Source organism: Centropristis striata, chromosome 17, assembly GCF_030273125.1.
Source record: "Centropristis striata isolate RG_2023a ecotype Rhode Island chromosome 17, C.striata_1.0, whole genome shotgun sequence".
Classification (NCBI taxonomy): domain Eukaryota; kingdom Metazoa; phylum Chordata; class Actinopteri; order Perciformes; family Serranidae; genus Centropristis; species Centropristis striata.
Window position 1 is genome coordinate 25,768,041 of NC_081533.1, and position 17,494 is coordinate 25,785,534.

General features: G+C 44.2%; 2 protein-coding genes across 2 annotated transcripts; both read right to left on the minus strand.

The window, feature by feature from the left end:
* Nucleotides 1–3,450: 3,450 nt before the first annotated feature.
* LOC131990084 (ependymin-like) lies at nucleotides 3,451–6,876 on the minus strand. Its single transcript, XM_059355479.1, has 7 exons — nucleotides 6,851–6,876; nucleotides 5,892–6,092; nucleotides 5,760–5,794; nucleotides 5,509–5,643; nucleotides 4,145–4,331; nucleotides 3,963–4,050; nucleotides 3,451–3,853 (listed from the first exon to the last, which is right to left on the minus strand). The coding sequence occupies exons 2-7, from the start codon at nucleotides 5,953–5,955 to the stop codon at nucleotides 3,724–3,726; spliced, it is 639 nt and encodes a 212-aa protein (XP_059211462.1). The 5' UTR covers nucleotides 5,956–6,092; nucleotides 6,851–6,876; the 3' UTR covers nucleotides 3,451–3,723.
* Nucleotides 6,877–12,360: 5,484 nt separating this feature from the next.
* Nucleotides 12,361–15,096, minus strand: LOC131990083 (ependymin-like). Its single transcript, XM_059355478.1, has 6 exons — nucleotides 14,975–15,096; nucleotides 14,858–14,892; nucleotides 14,607–14,741; nucleotides 13,047–13,233; nucleotides 12,865–12,952; nucleotides 12,361–12,755 (listed from the first exon to the last, which is right to left on the minus strand). The coding sequence occupies exons 1-6, from the start codon at nucleotides 15,036–15,038 to the stop codon at nucleotides 12,626–12,628; spliced, it is 639 nt and encodes a 212-aa protein (XP_059211461.1). The 5' UTR covers nucleotides 15,039–15,096; the 3' UTR covers nucleotides 12,361–12,625.
* Nucleotides 15,097–17,494: the final 2,398 nt, after the last annotated feature.

Genomic DNA, 17,494 nt, shown 5'->3' on the forward strand with positions numbered 1-17,494 from the left:
AGCCCTCTGTCATGCAACATCCGATGGCCGAACCCTGGCAGCCATGCAAGATGCAGCCAGGTTTGGTCTGGGTTGCATGCCGGCTATTGAACCGACAGTGGCGGCGCTCATCGTCTCTCCTGATGAGGCCCTGAGGTTGGATGCCAGGTGTCCATCTCCCCAATGTCGTGTCACAGACGGCCTTCTGTCTAAGGCCTATGACGCGGCAGCTCGCATGGGTCGGATAGGCAACTCCATGTCTCACCTTATGCTTGCTCTTTCAGCATCCCTACAGGAGTCCACGGTCGACTCTTCAACTGTGAATTTTAGTGATGTGTCCCTGCAGGCTTTCGCTCTTATGTCCAGGGAACTCGGATGGCTGATGTCCACACTGGTTCAGATGCGGCACCAGGTCTGGCTGGCCCAGTCGCCCCTCTCGGAGGCTTGCAGAAGAACCCTCCGCAGTGTCCCAGTGGAGCCAGGGGAGTTGTTTGGATCGGCCGCTCTGGAGGCGCTGGAGCGGACCGTCCAAGCCAGGCAGACCAGAAAACACCTGCCTGGGTTACATAGTGGCACGCCTTTTCCTGCTAGAGCAAGGGGATCTCCAGCTGCCCCACAACACCACGCTCAGCCTCAAGGTCGCCTTGGTGGCCACCAGAGGCCCCCTCGTCCAGCGCAACAGCCCATTCGGCGTATGGCCCAGGACTTTCGGGTCCCTGAATGCAGGCCCCCACGACAACCTCGGGTTTCAGAGAGTAACCGGCGCCCACCCAGAGGCCGGGGGGCCAGGAACTGATGGGCCGGGGCCGGCCGTCGGTTGTTTTCCCCAGCAGCAGCTCAGCAATTGGGCTGTTTACATCTCGTACAAACTGCAGTTTCGGGTCAAAATGACCATCATGAGCGACCCAGTCAGAGACCTGGCCCTGAACCAGGAGCTGTCTGCTCTTTTAGTCATTGGCCTCTCACTGTCCCCCATGGGCACCGGGTCGGCACGGTTACTACACGTAACAAGGGACCTCCTTACTTGGGCAGCCCCCTGCCTAGCCAGCCTGAGGGCAATGTATCTCCCAGGGAGACAGAACGAGGTGACTCTCTGTCTCGAGGCAAGCCCCCCCCCCGGCGGAGTGGCGGCTTCATCCGGAGGTGGTTCTCAGGATTTGGGACCTCTTCGGCAGGGCGGAGGTGGATCTCTTCGCCTCAGAAGAGACAACCCATTGCCCCCTCTGGTTCTCCTGGACAGAAGAGACCAGCCCACTAGGACAGGACACCCTCGAACACGAGTGGCCGGCAGGCCTCCTCTATGCCTTCCCACCATTCCCATTGATGGCGGTGGTACTTCAGAGGGTTCTCCAACAGGGCCACACACTGCTTCTGGTGGCCCCTTTTTGGCCAGGAAGGACATGGTTTCCTCTGCTGCACAGCCTCTGTCGCAGAGAGCCTTGGCGCCCCCCCGACAGAAAGGACCTCCTCTCTCAGCTGAGGGGCAGGGTCTGGCACCCCGACCCTTGCCATCTGCAACTGTGGGTTTGGCCTCTGCAGGGTCGAATCCACTGCTGAATGAATGTACTGACTCTGTCCGTAGAACTGTCTTGAACGCCAGGGCACCCTCTACCCGGGCACCCTCTACCCGGGCACAGTATGAGAACAGGTGGCAGCTGTTCTCGGCTTGGTGTTCAGACAGGAGTGTGGACTCTGTGTGCTGCTCTGTGCCCGTTATTCTTGAGTTCTTGCAATCCCTCCTGGATAGGGGGCGGCGTCCCTCTACTCTGAAAGTGTATGTGGCCGCTATTTCAACTCAGCACGATCGAGTTGATGGCAGCACTGTGGGGGGCCACAGGCTGGTGACCCTCTTTTTGAAGGGTGACTGAATCCCCCACAGGCACCAAGAGCTCCAGGGTGGGACCTGCCCTTGGTACTGGGTGCCCTTTGCCTGCCCCCCTTTGAGCCACTGGCACGGGCAGAACTGAAGTGGTTATCGGCAAAGACCGCCTTCCTCCTCACCATCACTTCAGCGAAGCGTGTTGGGGAGCTTCATGCCCTATCAGTCAGTAGTTCCTGTCTGAGGTGGAACTCTGGTGGCCCTGAAAGGGAAGGGGACGATACATCTGAGCTGTTATGTCCTCTGCTGGCTTTACAGGCATACATTGAACATACCGCAAGTTTGCAACAGTCAGACCAGCTTTTTGTGTGCCATGGTGGTCCGAAGAAGGGTCACACGCTGTCGAAGCAGCGCTTGTCTCACTGGATTGTGGACGTCATAACCCACGCATATGAGGCAGGTGGTCACCCCCCTCATCCAGGATTCATAGAACCATGGTTACATATGTAACTTTCGTTTTATTGTGTGTGTGTATAATAAAAATGAACTACAAAATTTCCTCTGGGGAAATTCTAAAAGGGCCACGGGGGCTACTGCCGGTGTGTGTACACTATGATGAGATTCTTCAGAGATTTCAAACTATGCCCTTTAACCTCAAAATGTGTGAGTGTGTGTGAAACGTGTATCTGGAGGAGTGTGCACACCTGCCTCTCATCAAGTCGTCAGCCTGCAGTACATCAACCCTCTTCTTCTGTTGTTCAGCCTACTGTGGTAGATGCGCTCTCGGTCAAGTCAAAAGAGTGGATTTATCTTGTTGTTTTAGCTCTAGTTCAAACTTTCTAACGTGTTTTTTGTGCTCCAGGATCATCAACCCTCCATGTTTTCACCTGCTTATTCTGAGACATTCCCGCCAGCCCAGCTCTCCCTCAGTTCACCTCAGCTTCATCACTCATCTCCCCCTCTCCTGCTGCTCCCCCGGATTTCTTTTCCCATCAGCAATAAAACTCTTTGTTTTCCAAAAACCAACCTGCCTGTTGTCCTGCGTTTGGGTTCACCACCAAGTCTCTAACACACCTGCGTTACAGCACAAATCATCTCTTGCAAAGAAAAAATAAATTGATTTTACCCTCTATCTCCAAGGTTCATGTTCAATAAGAATTTGTATTTTTATTTAATTGTATGAAAAATGAATTTGTTTTTTGTGAGTTCTTGAGGATTTTTTCCCCAAATTTTTATTTAAAAAACATCCACTGTAATGTATGGGTGATCTAATTGTCACATGATGGGAAATAGGAAAAATGTACAAAGATGAAAAATGCTGTTTTGATTTATTCTGACTGTTTGGATTTGATTGTCTAATAATACAATCAGATTTTATTACATCCTATAGATTATGTATGCAAACGTTAGAACTAAGGAGACTTTGAACATTCTGTTCTCTGAAAAAAAAAAGATTTATCCATTTTTTATTTAGTTAAAATAATTTCATAATTTTAAATACATTGTGTTTTAAAGCATCACTTTATTCATTGATATGAGTTAACCATTAATGAAAAATGAATAACTATTTTTTTTGTTGAAAAAAAGTCTCTTAAGGTGATCATCATTTTAACTTGATTGGAATGGACAGAAAAAAAACACACAATACAGAATTTAGATTGTATTTATTTTTAATAATTGGTTATGATCTGAGTGTAAACACTTTTTAAAGCTTTGTTTGGGAAATATGATCTGTTGTCAATATTCATAAGTGTGCCTTTAAGTTCAAGACAGAAAATGTAGAAAGAAAAGAAAACTGAAAAAAAGATCAAGATCCATAGAATGACATGGTTTTAGCTGTAGTAAGTGTGATGAATATCACATAGCAAAGCTGTGATTCAGTGGCTCAACTTGTTTTATTTCAAATCATTAGTGAAAGTACGCCCTCAGTGCATTTTATGGAACACGCTGAGAAAGTCTGCCGGCTCCTCTTCACTGTTCATCTCTGCGTCCTGGCAGAAGTCTGGAGGGTTGAGGTGACTGGGGTCTTCAATCCCAATGACGTTGTTGAAGTAGCTAGTGAACAGAAAGACCTGTCAACTTGGCTGATATTTCTGATTTCAGCATGTGGCCTGTCACCCTCACAAGAGTGATATTCACAGTGTGGATGTGAATGTAAACTTACCTTAGCACCTTCCATCCATACTGGTCAGTTTTGTACGAAAAGCTGACAGGGATGCATCCGAATTCAGTGACTGTACTTATGTATTTTCCTGTACGGTTAGAGGTGAAAATGAATGTATTAATAAACTGGGAGGGAAGAAACAGACAAATAAAAGACCTTTCTGTGACTGGTAACTCTCTCACCTGCTTTTTCAGGCAATTCTCCTGTCCAAGTGTTAACCAGGAGTCCTTGTCCAGGTCCAGACGAACTGCCCACAACAGCCTGACCCAGCAGAGTTGCGTCTTTTGGGATTCCCGTAGGTTGAAAGTCGAACTTGAACGGACTCTTCTTGCATGTGCGGTCATGGTCGTTAATCTCGTACATGACAGCCTGACGGAGAAAAGTCGTAGGATGAGGACGACTGTTGCTAATTTAGATTAATTTGACTTTTTTCCCTTTCTTATTTTTACACCTATTTTTACATAATTTTTAATAGAGAGCAAACAAAAAGACATATTTTTGTAGTCCAACCCAGAAGTAGCATCTCCATGGCGTCCATTGAGAATTCTCCTATGGGATTTTTGCATTGGATTTTGTATCATTGCAGAAAAGGAACTCTGTGGCAAACACACGTTTCTGATGCTTACCAGTTTTGTTCAGCAGGATAATCTTCACAAATGAACACGACTTTTATCATGTTTGAAGCGTAATGCAGCTGACAGAAGTAAAAAGCTAACATTATGCTATAGCAAACTACACCACGGTGCAAGCTAACCAGTGGTTTTGACAAGCTGGAGAATCTGTAGCCTTATAAATCATTTATTAACATAATAATAATCTACAAGAGTTTGCAAGAGCACTGAAAAACACGACTAGAGGCTGTGAGGTGGACTAATGAGAAAGTTCCTGTCTGTGTCCGGCATGATGACGTTTAATGTCCCTGACAACTCATTTAGTCTCATTTAGCCACTTGTTAGCAACCACCTTTTTAAGGACCTGTAAAAACTCACAAATTCACAAGTGGGATATTTGTTAACCAATCTTATGTCAACAAAACATGAACATCTCTTTAGCTTGTGTTAACCACAGACCTCATGTGGTGCCCTCAGTCATCTAACCAAAAACCCATGTGACCGTGGAGCAGTTAGCTATAGCAACTTTAGCTTTTTACTTTCCTCGGCTGCATTAACGATTCAAACATAATAAAAGTGGTGTTCATTTGTGAAGATTATCCTGCTGAACAAAACGTGTCAGCATGAGAAAAGTGTGTTTGCCACAAATTTTTTTTTTCTGCAATGATCCAAAATCCAATGCAAAAATCCCATAGGAGAATTCACAATAGACACCATATGGATGGTACTTCTGGCTTGGCCTACAAAAATACATAATTTCATTTCAAATGACATGGACTTCTTTGAGTGAGGAACCCATGCCTAAGGCAACTATTCATTTTAAAAAATACAATGATAACATATTGTAAATCAGAATTGGAACATGTTCTTGTACTTTTCACTTCTAAAAACTCCACAATAAATATTTGTGATGTGCAACTACTTGCTTTATTTACCTCTCTGAAGAGCATCAGAACGTCATACGTGAATGTCTTATTCTCGTAATTTCCAATCTCCATCAAGCGGATGCGTTGTCCCATAGCATCGTACAAGTATTTGGCGTACATCCACAGCTTTTCATTCTGTGTGGACTTAAGACAGATCATGCCAGTTTACATCTCCCTCTTTCACATATTGTAATTCTGCCTAATCATAATGCTCAGGTCCTGCTTTATGATGCTCATATAACACATTTTGAAACACTCACCACAGTGAGGGCTCCACTCATAAGAGCAGGATATTCTGAAGAAAAAATGTGAAACATTGAGAAAGCATAAAATGGCATCAGAAATAAGAGAAACCACAATCACTTCCCCCTCTCTTAAGTTCTTTTACTTACCGCATGGGTGAGGCTTCTGAGCCAGGCAGCCTGCAAGTAAGTACGTTAATACGAAGAGTCTCATACTTTTGGATTCCAAGCTCCTGTTGCCTGTCAGCCACAAACACTCTGGTGCTTGAGAGTAGAGTCACGTCCTTATATATAGGAACGCCAGGGCTGGAGGAGGGAGTCCTGCTTCTGTGGTTTGTTTTTAACCGTGTCCTGAAAGTCATGCATTGGACTGAAGCACTTGTTGTCAAGATCAAAGACAATAAAAGCCAGTAACTCCTTACAAATGACACCTGTCCTACTTTATGATCACTGGTTAATGTTTTTCATGGAAGAGACAACTGTACAGAAGACTATTGGTAAAACTTTAAGATAATATTATACCAATTTAAAGCATATGATCCTAATGTATACTGATACAGTACATTTCACTGAGAAAAAAAAGAAGCAAAAATACACAACTTTTAGTTAAATAGGTTTAGAAAAGTACACGTATGCAGAGTGACTGTGAGGTTTTCGCACAGTGGGTTGGGGTAAAGAATTCTGTTGGTGTGCACAAAAGCTGGAGCCTAATAACTCAGAAGTGGATTTTTTTTTAGTTGACTTGAGGAGGATTACCTGTGCTTATAGCTCCATGAATGACATCACTGTCATGTGATGCAGAGGTGTGTGATCACTGTAAAGATAACACCAACTTGTTGCCTAATTTTTACCCTTTATACAGCGTTTCCCCAAAACTTAATATTTACACATGCACATGACTTACACAGTAAAAGCTGAGGTCATGAACTTCAGGCAAACTGTAACATGCAGTTTTATAATACATGCTCATAATCCTTCATTATTATCAACACTGGCTGTATTAATCTGATTGTTTTGAATGCTTTGCCTGTGACCATATTAGTTCAAACTAAACATATTTTCAATCAATCTTTCTTAATATATAGTTTGGTTTTGGAAATAAAACTTACCACAGAGAAGCGTCCAGTCAGCAGTGGTGGGGATGCTGTTAAAATGAAATATGTTTTATTATAAATGGATTAACACAGCTGCAGCGAAGGCCTTTATGAGGAAATACCCTCATAAATGGTAAAGTGAAAATGAACAGCATCATCATATAACTCAGAAGAAAACTACATATTAAAAGTCAACATGTGTTGTTGGACTCACTGGCTGTGGTCTCTGAGTGAGGCAGCCCACTGCCAGGCACACAAATAGGACAAGGGCTCTCATGCTGTGTGACGGTAGATACACTTTCCTCTGCAAACAAAACAAGCTGGTGAGGCTCCCCGTCTGCACCCACTGCCAGGTTTTCTATCCGTCCTTTTACACCTATCCTGTCAGAATAAAACACACATCTGAGTAATAATATGGGGAATTTGCTTGTATCTCAACTGGCAACATCTGCGGTGCATAAGCACTCAATTTAGGCTTTTCTACTTTGTGATTGTGTGCGTGAGTGGATCAGGTGAGGTGCTTGTATCTCAACTGGCAACATCTACAGCTGTAGTGTCAGCATATGCAAAAAAAACAACCTTACTGGAGCCGCTATAGCAGAAGCTAAGTAGTTAGCAGCTTGCCACCGGTAGCCTTGTGACCAAGCCATTTCGGTTGGAGCCGCGAGGAGTTCGCCCTCTAAAGGCTGGGGCAAGCCGTCCTCTGGGACGCGGCCGCTCTCACCGGCACTGTGAGCACCCTTCCAAAAGAGGTTGGCCTCTCGGCTGGGTGAGTAATTTGTTTCTTTATTACTTGTTGGTGACGGCAGTGTATCCGCTCCCTCTCCCAGCATAACGGTGGGCCATGGTGGCTCATAGTTAGCAGCAGCGTGTTCGCTTGTGTTAACTTGTTTATCTCAGAACCTTGGGCCTTATCTTGTTTGTGTTTTCTGAATTATTACGGTAGACGACTCGGTTGTACCTGTGCTGCCTTCAAGGTACCGCTTTTCCGTTGGATTTGAGTAAACTTTCAATTGCAGTTAGCAGTGCTATTTCTGCTGGCTGAATCTGCATAGTTATTGGATTGTTGTTATTAATTAACATCATTCCTTGTTTGGGTTAAGCCAGATGTTTATTTATTATTACAATGGAATACATAAATAACTATATATAATAATTTTTTAAAAAAGAACAAGAGTACAGAGGCTGCCTTTTTCTTTGTACAGCCTTGTTGGTGAAGGCAGTGTCTTCGCTCCCGCTCCCAACATACGCTGCTTGGTGGTGTCATAATTGGCGGTTGCAATTATGATGACCACTCATTGTTGCTCTGCCTGCATGGCTTTTCTGCAGCCTGAGGATGGCCATGAACTTTGCCCCTCATGTCTTGGCCTTGAGCACTTGATGGAGGGCCTTTCAGAGAGCCCGTGCATGAACTGCAGCCTCATGCCCCAAGCGGTACGGGCTGCTAGGCTGGCTGGGGTGGAGCAGCTTCTGGGTGGTGTGTCCTCGCCAGAAGTATTGCCCCCAGCCCAGACCCTGGACCAGACCCGGCCCAGTCGGCTGAAGCGCCGGGCGCAGAGGCTGAAGGCGTTCCCTCCAGAAGGGTGGCCAGGGGGTCTAAGCTGGCTTCCAGGGTGGACCAGTTGACGGCAGAGCTTCATCAGATGAAGTCCATCTTTTTGGCTCTCCAGCCTGAGACTGGTGCAGGGAGTGCTGGTACGCCTACTCCTTCTGTGACCATGTCTGGCCCAGAGGATGACGTCCTCTCGACCACGGCCTCGGCCACTGCATTCAGGGAATATGAGGAAATCACAGGCCCTCAGAACACCATCTCCCATGCCTCGGGGGCAGGATCCCGTTCTTCGGCTCACAGCTCGGAGCGGGGATCAGAAGGTAGCTCCATGGGGGCTATCATTCGTACGGCCCTGGCCTGTATACAGCTCGACATGCCACAGGCCCAGCTGCCTCCAGCAAGTGCTTTTTTCAGGTGTGTTCCAACCCAGACTGCCTTTGCAGTGCCTCCTTCAGAGGAATACCTGAGGGAGCTGCATGCATGTTGGAGGGACTCCGGAGCCCTCTCTCATGCAACATCCTTTGGCCGAACCCTGGCAGCCATGCAAGATGCAGCCAGGTTTGGTCTGGGTTGCATGCCGGCTATTGAACCAACAGTGGCGGCGCTCATCGTCTCTCCTGATGAGGCCCTGAGGTTGGATGCCAGGTGTCCATCTCCCCAATTTCGTGTCACAGACGGCCTTCTGTCTAATGCCTATGACGCGGCAGCTCGCATGGGTCGGATAAGCAACTCCATGTCTCACCTTATGCTTGTTCTTTCAGCATCCCTACAGGAGTCGATGGTCGACTCTTCAACTGTGAATTTTAGTGATGTGTCCCTGCAGGCTTTCGCCCTTATGTCCAGGGAACTGGGATGGCTGATGTCCACACTGGTTCAGATGCGGCACCAGGTCTGGCTGGCCCAGTCGCCCCTCTCGGAGGCTTGCAGAAGAACCCTCCGCAGTGTCCCAGTGGAGCCAGGGGAGTTGTTTGGATCGGCCGCTCTGGAAGCGCTGGAGCGGACCGTCCAAGCCAGGCAGACCAGACAACACCTGCCTGGGTTACATAGTGGCACGCCTTTTCCTGCTAGAGCAAGGGGATCTCCAGCTGCCCCACAACACCACGCTCAGCCTCAAGGTCGCCTTGGTGGCCACCAGAGGCCCCCTCGTCCAGCGCAACAGCCCATTCGGCATACGGCCCAGGACTTTCGGGTCCCTGAATGCAGGCCCCCAAGACAACCTCGGGTTTCAGAGAGTAACTGGCGCCCACCCAGAGGCCGGGGGGCCAGGAAATGATGGGCCGGCCGTCGGCTGTTTTTCCCAGCAGCAGCTCAGCAATTGGGCTGCTTACATCTCGTACAAACTGCAGTTTCGGGTCAAAATGACCATCATGAGCGACCCAGTCAGAGACCTGGCCCTGAACAAGGAGCTGTCTGCTCTTTTAGTCATTGGCCTCTCACTGTCCCACGGGCACCAGGTCGGCACGGTTACTGCACGTAACAAGGGACCTCCTTACTTGGGCAGCCCCCCGCCTAGCCAGCCTGAGGGCAATGTATCTCCCAGGGAGACAGAACGAGGTGACTCTCTGTCTTGAGGCAAGCCCCCCCCCCGCCTCCTCTATGCCTTCCCACCATTCCCATTGATGGCGGCGGTACTTCAGAGGGTTCTCCAACAGGGCCACACACTGCTTCTGGTGGCCCCTTTTTGGCCAGGAAGGACATGGTTTCCTCTGCTGCACAGCCTCTTTCGCAGCAAGCCTTGGCGCCCCCCCGACAGAAAGGACCTCCTCTCTCAGCTGAGGGGCAGGGTCTGGCACCCCGACCCTTGCCATCTGCAACTGTGGGTTTGGCCTCTGCAGGGTCGAATCCACTGCTGAATGAATGTACTGACTCTCTCCGTAGAACTGTCTTGTCAGGGCACCCTCTACCCGGGCACAGTATGAGAACAGGTGGCAGCTGTTCTCGGCTTGGTGTTCAGACAGGAGTGTGGACTCTGTGTGCTCCTCTGTGCCCGTTATTCTTGAGTTCTTGCAATCCCTCCTGGATAGGGGGCGGCGTCCCTCTACTCTGAAAGTGTATGTGGCCGCTATTTCAACTCAGCACGATCGAGTTGATGGCAGCACTGTGGGGGGCCACAGGCTGGTGACCCTCTTTTTGAAGGGTGACTGAATCCCCCACAGGCACCAAGAGCTCCAGGGTGGGACCTGCCCTTGGTACTGGGTGCCCTTTGCCTGCCCCCCTTTTAGCCACTGGCACGGGCAGAACTGAAGTGGTTATCGGCAAAGACCGCCTTCCTCCTCGCCATCACTTCAGCGAAGCGTGTTGGGGAGCTTCATGCCCTATCAGTCAGTAGTTCCTGTCTGAGGTTGAACTCTGATGGCCCTGAAAGGGAAAGGGACGACATATCTGAGCTGTTATGTGCTCTGCTGGCTTTACAGGCATACATTGAGCATACCGCAAGTTTGCAACAGTCAGACCAGCTTTTTGTGTGCCATGGTGGTCCGAAGAAGGGTCACACACTGTCGAAGCAGCTCTTGTCTCACTGGATTGTGGACGTCATAACCCACGCATATGAGGCAGGTGGTCACCCTGTCACCCGGGGTGAGGTGCCACTCTGTCCGGGGCGTCTCCGCGTCATGGGCGGCTCTGAGAGGTGTGCCCCTGGAGACCATATGTGCTGCGGCCTCATGGGCGTCACCAAGCACCTTCACCAGATTTTACCGGGTGGATGTTGCCACTCCTCACCCGCTGGGTGTGGTCCTCCTACCAAGTTCCTCTACTTCCACTCAGTAAGGTGAGTAGGTTGGATTCCTCGTGACTCTTTTGGTATGTGTCATCCAGTGCTTATGCACCGCCTCTGGCGCTCAGGAAGGATGAAATAGAATGAAAGTTACGTATGTAACTACTGTTCTATGAATCCTGGATGACCGCCAGAGCGTCCAGTCACTCAGAACCCTCGTGGCTTCGCGAGAAAAGATTCTGCAGGAACAGATCCTCTGATGACACCGGATGATATAAACTATCCGGGGGTCATCAGGGGGTCACACGTGACTTTGTTGGTATAACTACTCGACCTGCACATGCGCAAGACGAAGTCATTCAGTGCTTATGCACCGCCTCTGGCGGTCATCCAGGATTCATATAACTGTAGTTACATATGTAACTTTCGTTTTATTGTGTGTGTGTATAATAAAAATGAACTACAAAATTTCCTCTGGGGAAATTCTAAAAGGGCCACGGGGGCTACTGCCAGTGTGTGTACACTATGATGAGATTCTTCAGAGATTTCAAACTATGCCCTTTAACCTCAAAGTGTGTGTGTGTGTGAGAGTGAGAGTGTGTGTGAAATGTGTATCTGGAGGAGTGTGCACACCTGCCTCTCATCAAGTCATCAGCCTGCAGTACATCAACCCTCTTCTTCTGTTGTTCAGCCTACTGTGGTAGATGCGCTCTCTGTCAAGTCAAAAGAGTGGATTTATCTTTGTTTTCCAAAAACCAACCTGTCTGTTGTCCTGCGTTTGCGTTCACCACCAAGTCTCTAACACACCTGCGTTATAGCACAAATCATCTCTTGCAAAGAAAAAATAAATTGATTTTACCCTCTATCTATACATGATGGGAAATAGGAAAAATGTACAAAGATGAAAAATGCTGTTTTGATTTATTCTGACTATAGGATGTAATAAAAGCTGATTGTATTATTAGACAATCAAATCCAAACAGATTATGTATGCAAACATTAGAACTAAGGAGACTTTGAACATTCTGTTCTCTGAAAAAAAAAAAGATTTATCCATTTTTCATTTAGTTAAAATAATTTCATAATTTTAAATGCATTGTGTTTTAAAGCATCACTTTATTCATTGATATGAGTTAACCATTAATGAAAAATGAATAACTATTGTTTTTGTTGAAAAAAAGTCTCTTAAGGTGATTGTCATTTTTACTTAATTGGAATGGACAGAAAAAATAACACACAATACAGAAATTAGGTTGTATTTATTTTTAATAATTGGTTATGATCTCTGAGTGTAAACACTTTTTAAACCTTTGTTTGGAAAATATAATCTGTTGTCAATATTTATAAGTGTGCCTTTAAGTTCAAGACAGAAAATGTAGAAAGAAAAGAAAACTGAAAAAAAGATCAAGATCCATAGAATGACATGGTTTTAGCTGTAGTAAGTGTGATGAATATCACATAGCAAAGCTGTGATTCAGTGGCTCAACTTGTTTTATTTCAAATCATTAGTGAAAGTACGCCCTCAGTGCATTTTATGGAACACGCTGAGAAAGTCTGCCGGCTCCTCTTCACTGTTCATCTCTGCGTCCTGGCAGAAGTCTGGAGGGTTGAGGTAACTGGGGTCTGGAATCCCAATGACGTTGTTGAAGTAGCTAGTGAACAGAAAGACCTGTCAACTTGGCTGATATTTCTGATTTCAGCATGTGGCCTGTCACCCTCACAAGAGTGATATTCACAGTGTGGATGTGAATGTAAACTTACCTTAGCACTATCCATCCATACTGGTCAGTTTTGTACGAAAGGCTGACAGGGATGCATCCGAATTCAGTGACTGTACTTATGTATTTTCCTGTACGTTTAGAGGTGAAAATGAATGTATTAATAAACTGGGAGGGAAGAAACAGACAAATAAAAGACCTTTCTGTGACTGGAAACTCTCTCACCTGCTTTTTCAGGCAATTCTCCTGTCCAAGTGTTAACCAGGAGTCCTTCTCCAGGTCCAGACGAACTGCCCACAACAGCCTGACCCAGCAGAGTTGCGTCTTTTGGGATTCCCATAGGTTGAAAGTCTGCCTTCAGAGGACTCTTCTTGCATGTGCGGTCATGGTCATTAATCTCGTACATGACAGCCTGAAGGAGAAAAGTCGTAGGATGAGGACGACTGTTGCTAATTTAGATTAATTTGACTTTTTTTCCTTTCTTATTTTTATACCTATTTTTACATAATTTTTAATAGAGAGCAAACAAAATGACAAATTTTTGTAGTCCAACCCCGAAATAGCATCTCCATGGCGTCTATTGAGAATTCTCCTATGGGATTTTTGCATTGGATTTTGTATCATTGCAGAAAATAAACTCTGTGGCAAACACACATTTCTGATGCTTACCCGTTTTGTTCAGCAGGATAATCTTCACAAATGAACACCACTTTTATCATGTTTGAAGCATAATGCAGCTGACAGAAGTAAAAATCTAACATTATACTATAGCAAACTACACCACGGTCGCATGACTTGAACATCACTACTGTTAGCTTCAGACGATCTCCGACAAGCTAACCAGCAGTTTTGACAAGCTGGAGAATCTGTAGCCTTATAAATTGTTTATTAACATAATAATAATCTACAAGAGTTTGCAAGAGCACTGAAAAACATGACTAGAGGCTGTGAGGTTGACTAGTGAGAGAGTTCCTGTCTGTGTCTGGCGTGTTGACGTTTAATGTCCCCGACAACCACTGAAGTCTCATTTAGCCACTTGTTAGCAACCACCTTTTTAAGGACCTGTAAAAACTCACAAATTCACAAGTGGGATATTTGTTAACCTATCTTATGTCAACAAAACATGAACATCTCTTTAGCTTGTGTTAACCACAGACCTCATGTGGTGCCCTCAGTCATAGTCTAACCAAAAACCCATGTGACCGTGGAGCAGTTAGCTATAGCAACTTTAGCTTTTTACTTTCCTCGGCTGCATTAACGATTCAAACATAATAAAAGTTGTGTTAATTTTTGAAGATTATCCTGCTGAACAAAACGTGTAAGCATGAGAAATGTGTGTTTGCCATAGAGTTTATTTTCTGCAATGATCCAAAATCCTATGCAAAAATCCCATAGGATCCCATAATTTCATCCATAGACAGATGAGACAGATAAAGGAAGCTATTGTAAACTCCAATACATTATCATGAAACGTTTATGGTTTTGTGGATGTAACAAACAAAGCAACATCCATGTAAATCATTTTTAATGTCAACATAAAATTGTACTTATGACTAACTAACTAACTGAACTGCAATTTTTAATGTTGCTTCTATGTGCTGTACTTCTGAAATGTTGTCTTTTTGTATGGACTTCTTTGAGTAAGGAGCCCATGCTTAAGGCAACTACTCATTAAAAAACAATAATAACATATTGTAAATCAGAATTGGAACATGTTCTTGTACTTTTCACTTCTAAAAACTCCACAATAAATATTTGTGATGTGCAACTGCTTGCTTTATTTACCTCTTTGTAGAGCATCAGAACGTCATACGTGAATGTCTTATTCTCGTAATTTCCAATCTCCATCAAGCGGATGCGTTGTCCCATAGCATCGTACAAGTATTTGATGTACGACCACAGCTTTTCATTCTGTGTTGCCTGAAGACAGATCATGCCAGTTTACATCTCCCTCTTTCACATACTGTAATTCTGCCTAATCATAATGCTCAGGTCCTGCTTTATGATGCTCATATAACACATTATGAAACACTCACCACAGTGAGGGCTCCACTCATAAGAGCAGGACTTTCTGAAGAAGAAATGTGAAATGTGAAATATTGAAAAAGCATAAAACACAATCACCTCCCCCTCTCTTAAGTTCTTTTACTTACCGCATGGGTGAGGCTTCTGAGCCAGGCAGCCTGCCAGTAAGCACGATAATACGAAGAGTCTCATCTTTGGATTCCAAGCTCCTGTTGCCTGTCAGCCACAAACACTCTGGTGCTCGAGTAGAGTCACTTCCTTATATATAGGAACGCCAGGGCTGGAGGAGGGAGTCCTGCTTCCGTGGTTCGTTTTTAACCGTGTCCTGAAAGTCATGCATTGGACTGAAGCACTTGTTATCAAGATCAAAGACAATAAAAGCCAGTAACTCCTTACAAATGACACCTGTCCTAGTTTATTATCACTGGTTAATGTTTTTCATGAAAGAGACAACTGTACAGAAGACTGTGGGTAAAACTTTAAGATAATATTATACTTATTTAAAGCATATGTTCCTAATGTATACTGATACAGTACATTTCACTGAGACAAAAAGAAGCAAAAATACACAACTTTTAGTTAAATAGGTTTAGAAAAGTGCACGTACGCAGAGTGACTGTGAGGTTTTTGCACAGTGGGTCAGGGGTAAAGAATGCTGTTTGTGTGCACAAAAGCTGGAGCCTAATAAACTCAGAAGTGGATTTTTTTTGCTGACTGGAGGAGGATTACCTGTGCTAATAGCTCCATGAATGACATCACTGTCATGTGATGCAGAGGTGTGTGATCACTGTAAAGATAACACCAACTTGTTCCCTTATTTTTACCCTTTCTATAGCGTTTCCCCAAAACTTAATATTTACACATGCACATGACTTACACAGTAAAAGTTGAGGTCAGGAACTTCAGGCAACCTGTAACATGCAGTTTTATAATACGTGCTGCTGTATTAATCTGATTGTTTTCTGATTCTGACCTATGCACCACTGTGATAGGTTTGAAGGAGAAAAGAGCAGACACATATAGCAGACATATTGTTATATAATCAGATATTATTAACAGTGTTTGTCAGTAGCAAATAAACGTTCACATTAAAAAAGATTGACTGACCTTCGCAGTGTAAAAGTCACCTGACTGGCAGGTAGCAGCTGTGATGTATTTACATTAGGGAATATTCAATCACAGTTTCATTAGAGTTGAGCAAAGATGGCTAGTTATTTGTAACCTACTTATATTTAACTTTCAAATTAAAAGTCACTACTGATATTCATATGATAATGAAATGGTTATAAAATTAAAAATCTATCGGAAAAAACAAACTTTTATGAGCAGTTAAAGATCAGATTTACAATGTGTTTTTTTTTTTAAAGATATTTTTGGGGTGGTATGCGCTCTACCAGGTGTGCCACCGGGAACGCCCTGCACTGTGTTATGATGGAAACTTTTCACATATCACAAGCTTCAGAATTAACAATAGTTGTCACAGTGTCAGGTGATTCCTGCACTGTTAGTCCTGTTAGACAGCAATCTAAGAGCTTGTGATCGAAAGACCTTTTATCTCCAAATCAAAACACACAAGCATCAGGTGGATTTCATGATTTATTGCATTGGAATATACATAAATAAGAGATTTAATTGCAATTAATCTCATGATTGCCCATAGTTAACTTGCGATTAATCACAAATTAATCGCACATTTATCTGTTCTAAATGTACCTTAACAGGATATCTATTTTTCTAGTTTTTAATACTCTTATCAACACGGGAGTGGACACATATGCTTGCTTTATGAAAATGCATTTTTATTATTATTGCAACCAGAGGTTGAATGTAACTAAGTACATTTACTCAAGTACGGTACATTATTATAAATTTATGAGCCACTTGTACTTCACTTTAGTATTTCCATTTCATCTAACTTTATGCTTCTACTCCACTACATTTTGAGGCAAATATTGTACTTTTAACTACACTTTTAAGATTGAGATTTAACATAAACATTCAAGTTAGACAAAAATTTGATTGAAAAAAAAAAAATTAAACCTCATAACAGTATATGAAGTAGTTAAAATTAGCCCTACATTGAAATAATAAAAACACTGCTTTCACAAATGCATCAATGGAAATAATCCAATAATATTTTTGGAATATATAAAACAGTCTGAGTCGGTCCATTCTGCATATCGAGTACTTTTACTGATGATACTTTAAGTACATTTTGGTGATGATGCTTTATTTTACTGAAGTAAGTTTTGAATGCAGGACTTTTACTTGTAGTGGAGTAATTTCAGTGTGGTATTAATACTTTTACTTAAGTAAGGGATCTGAATACTTCTTCCACCACTTATTGCAACAATCCAAAAGAATGACAAATACTGTCCAGGATAACCTCAAAGGTATATGCCCGCTGTACATGCAGTGAATTGATTTAAGTAGCATTTATTCAGCTAAATTATGTCAACTTGAAACTCAAAAACATGCATCACTCCATACTCGACTCATATTTGGCCAACGAAATGGTTGTAAAATATAAAATCTGTAGGTAAAACAACAACTTTTAGGAGCAGTTAAAGATCAGATCAGCACAGTGCTGGTGATGGAAACGTTTCATATATCACGAGCTTCAGAATTAAAAATAGTTGTCAGAGTGT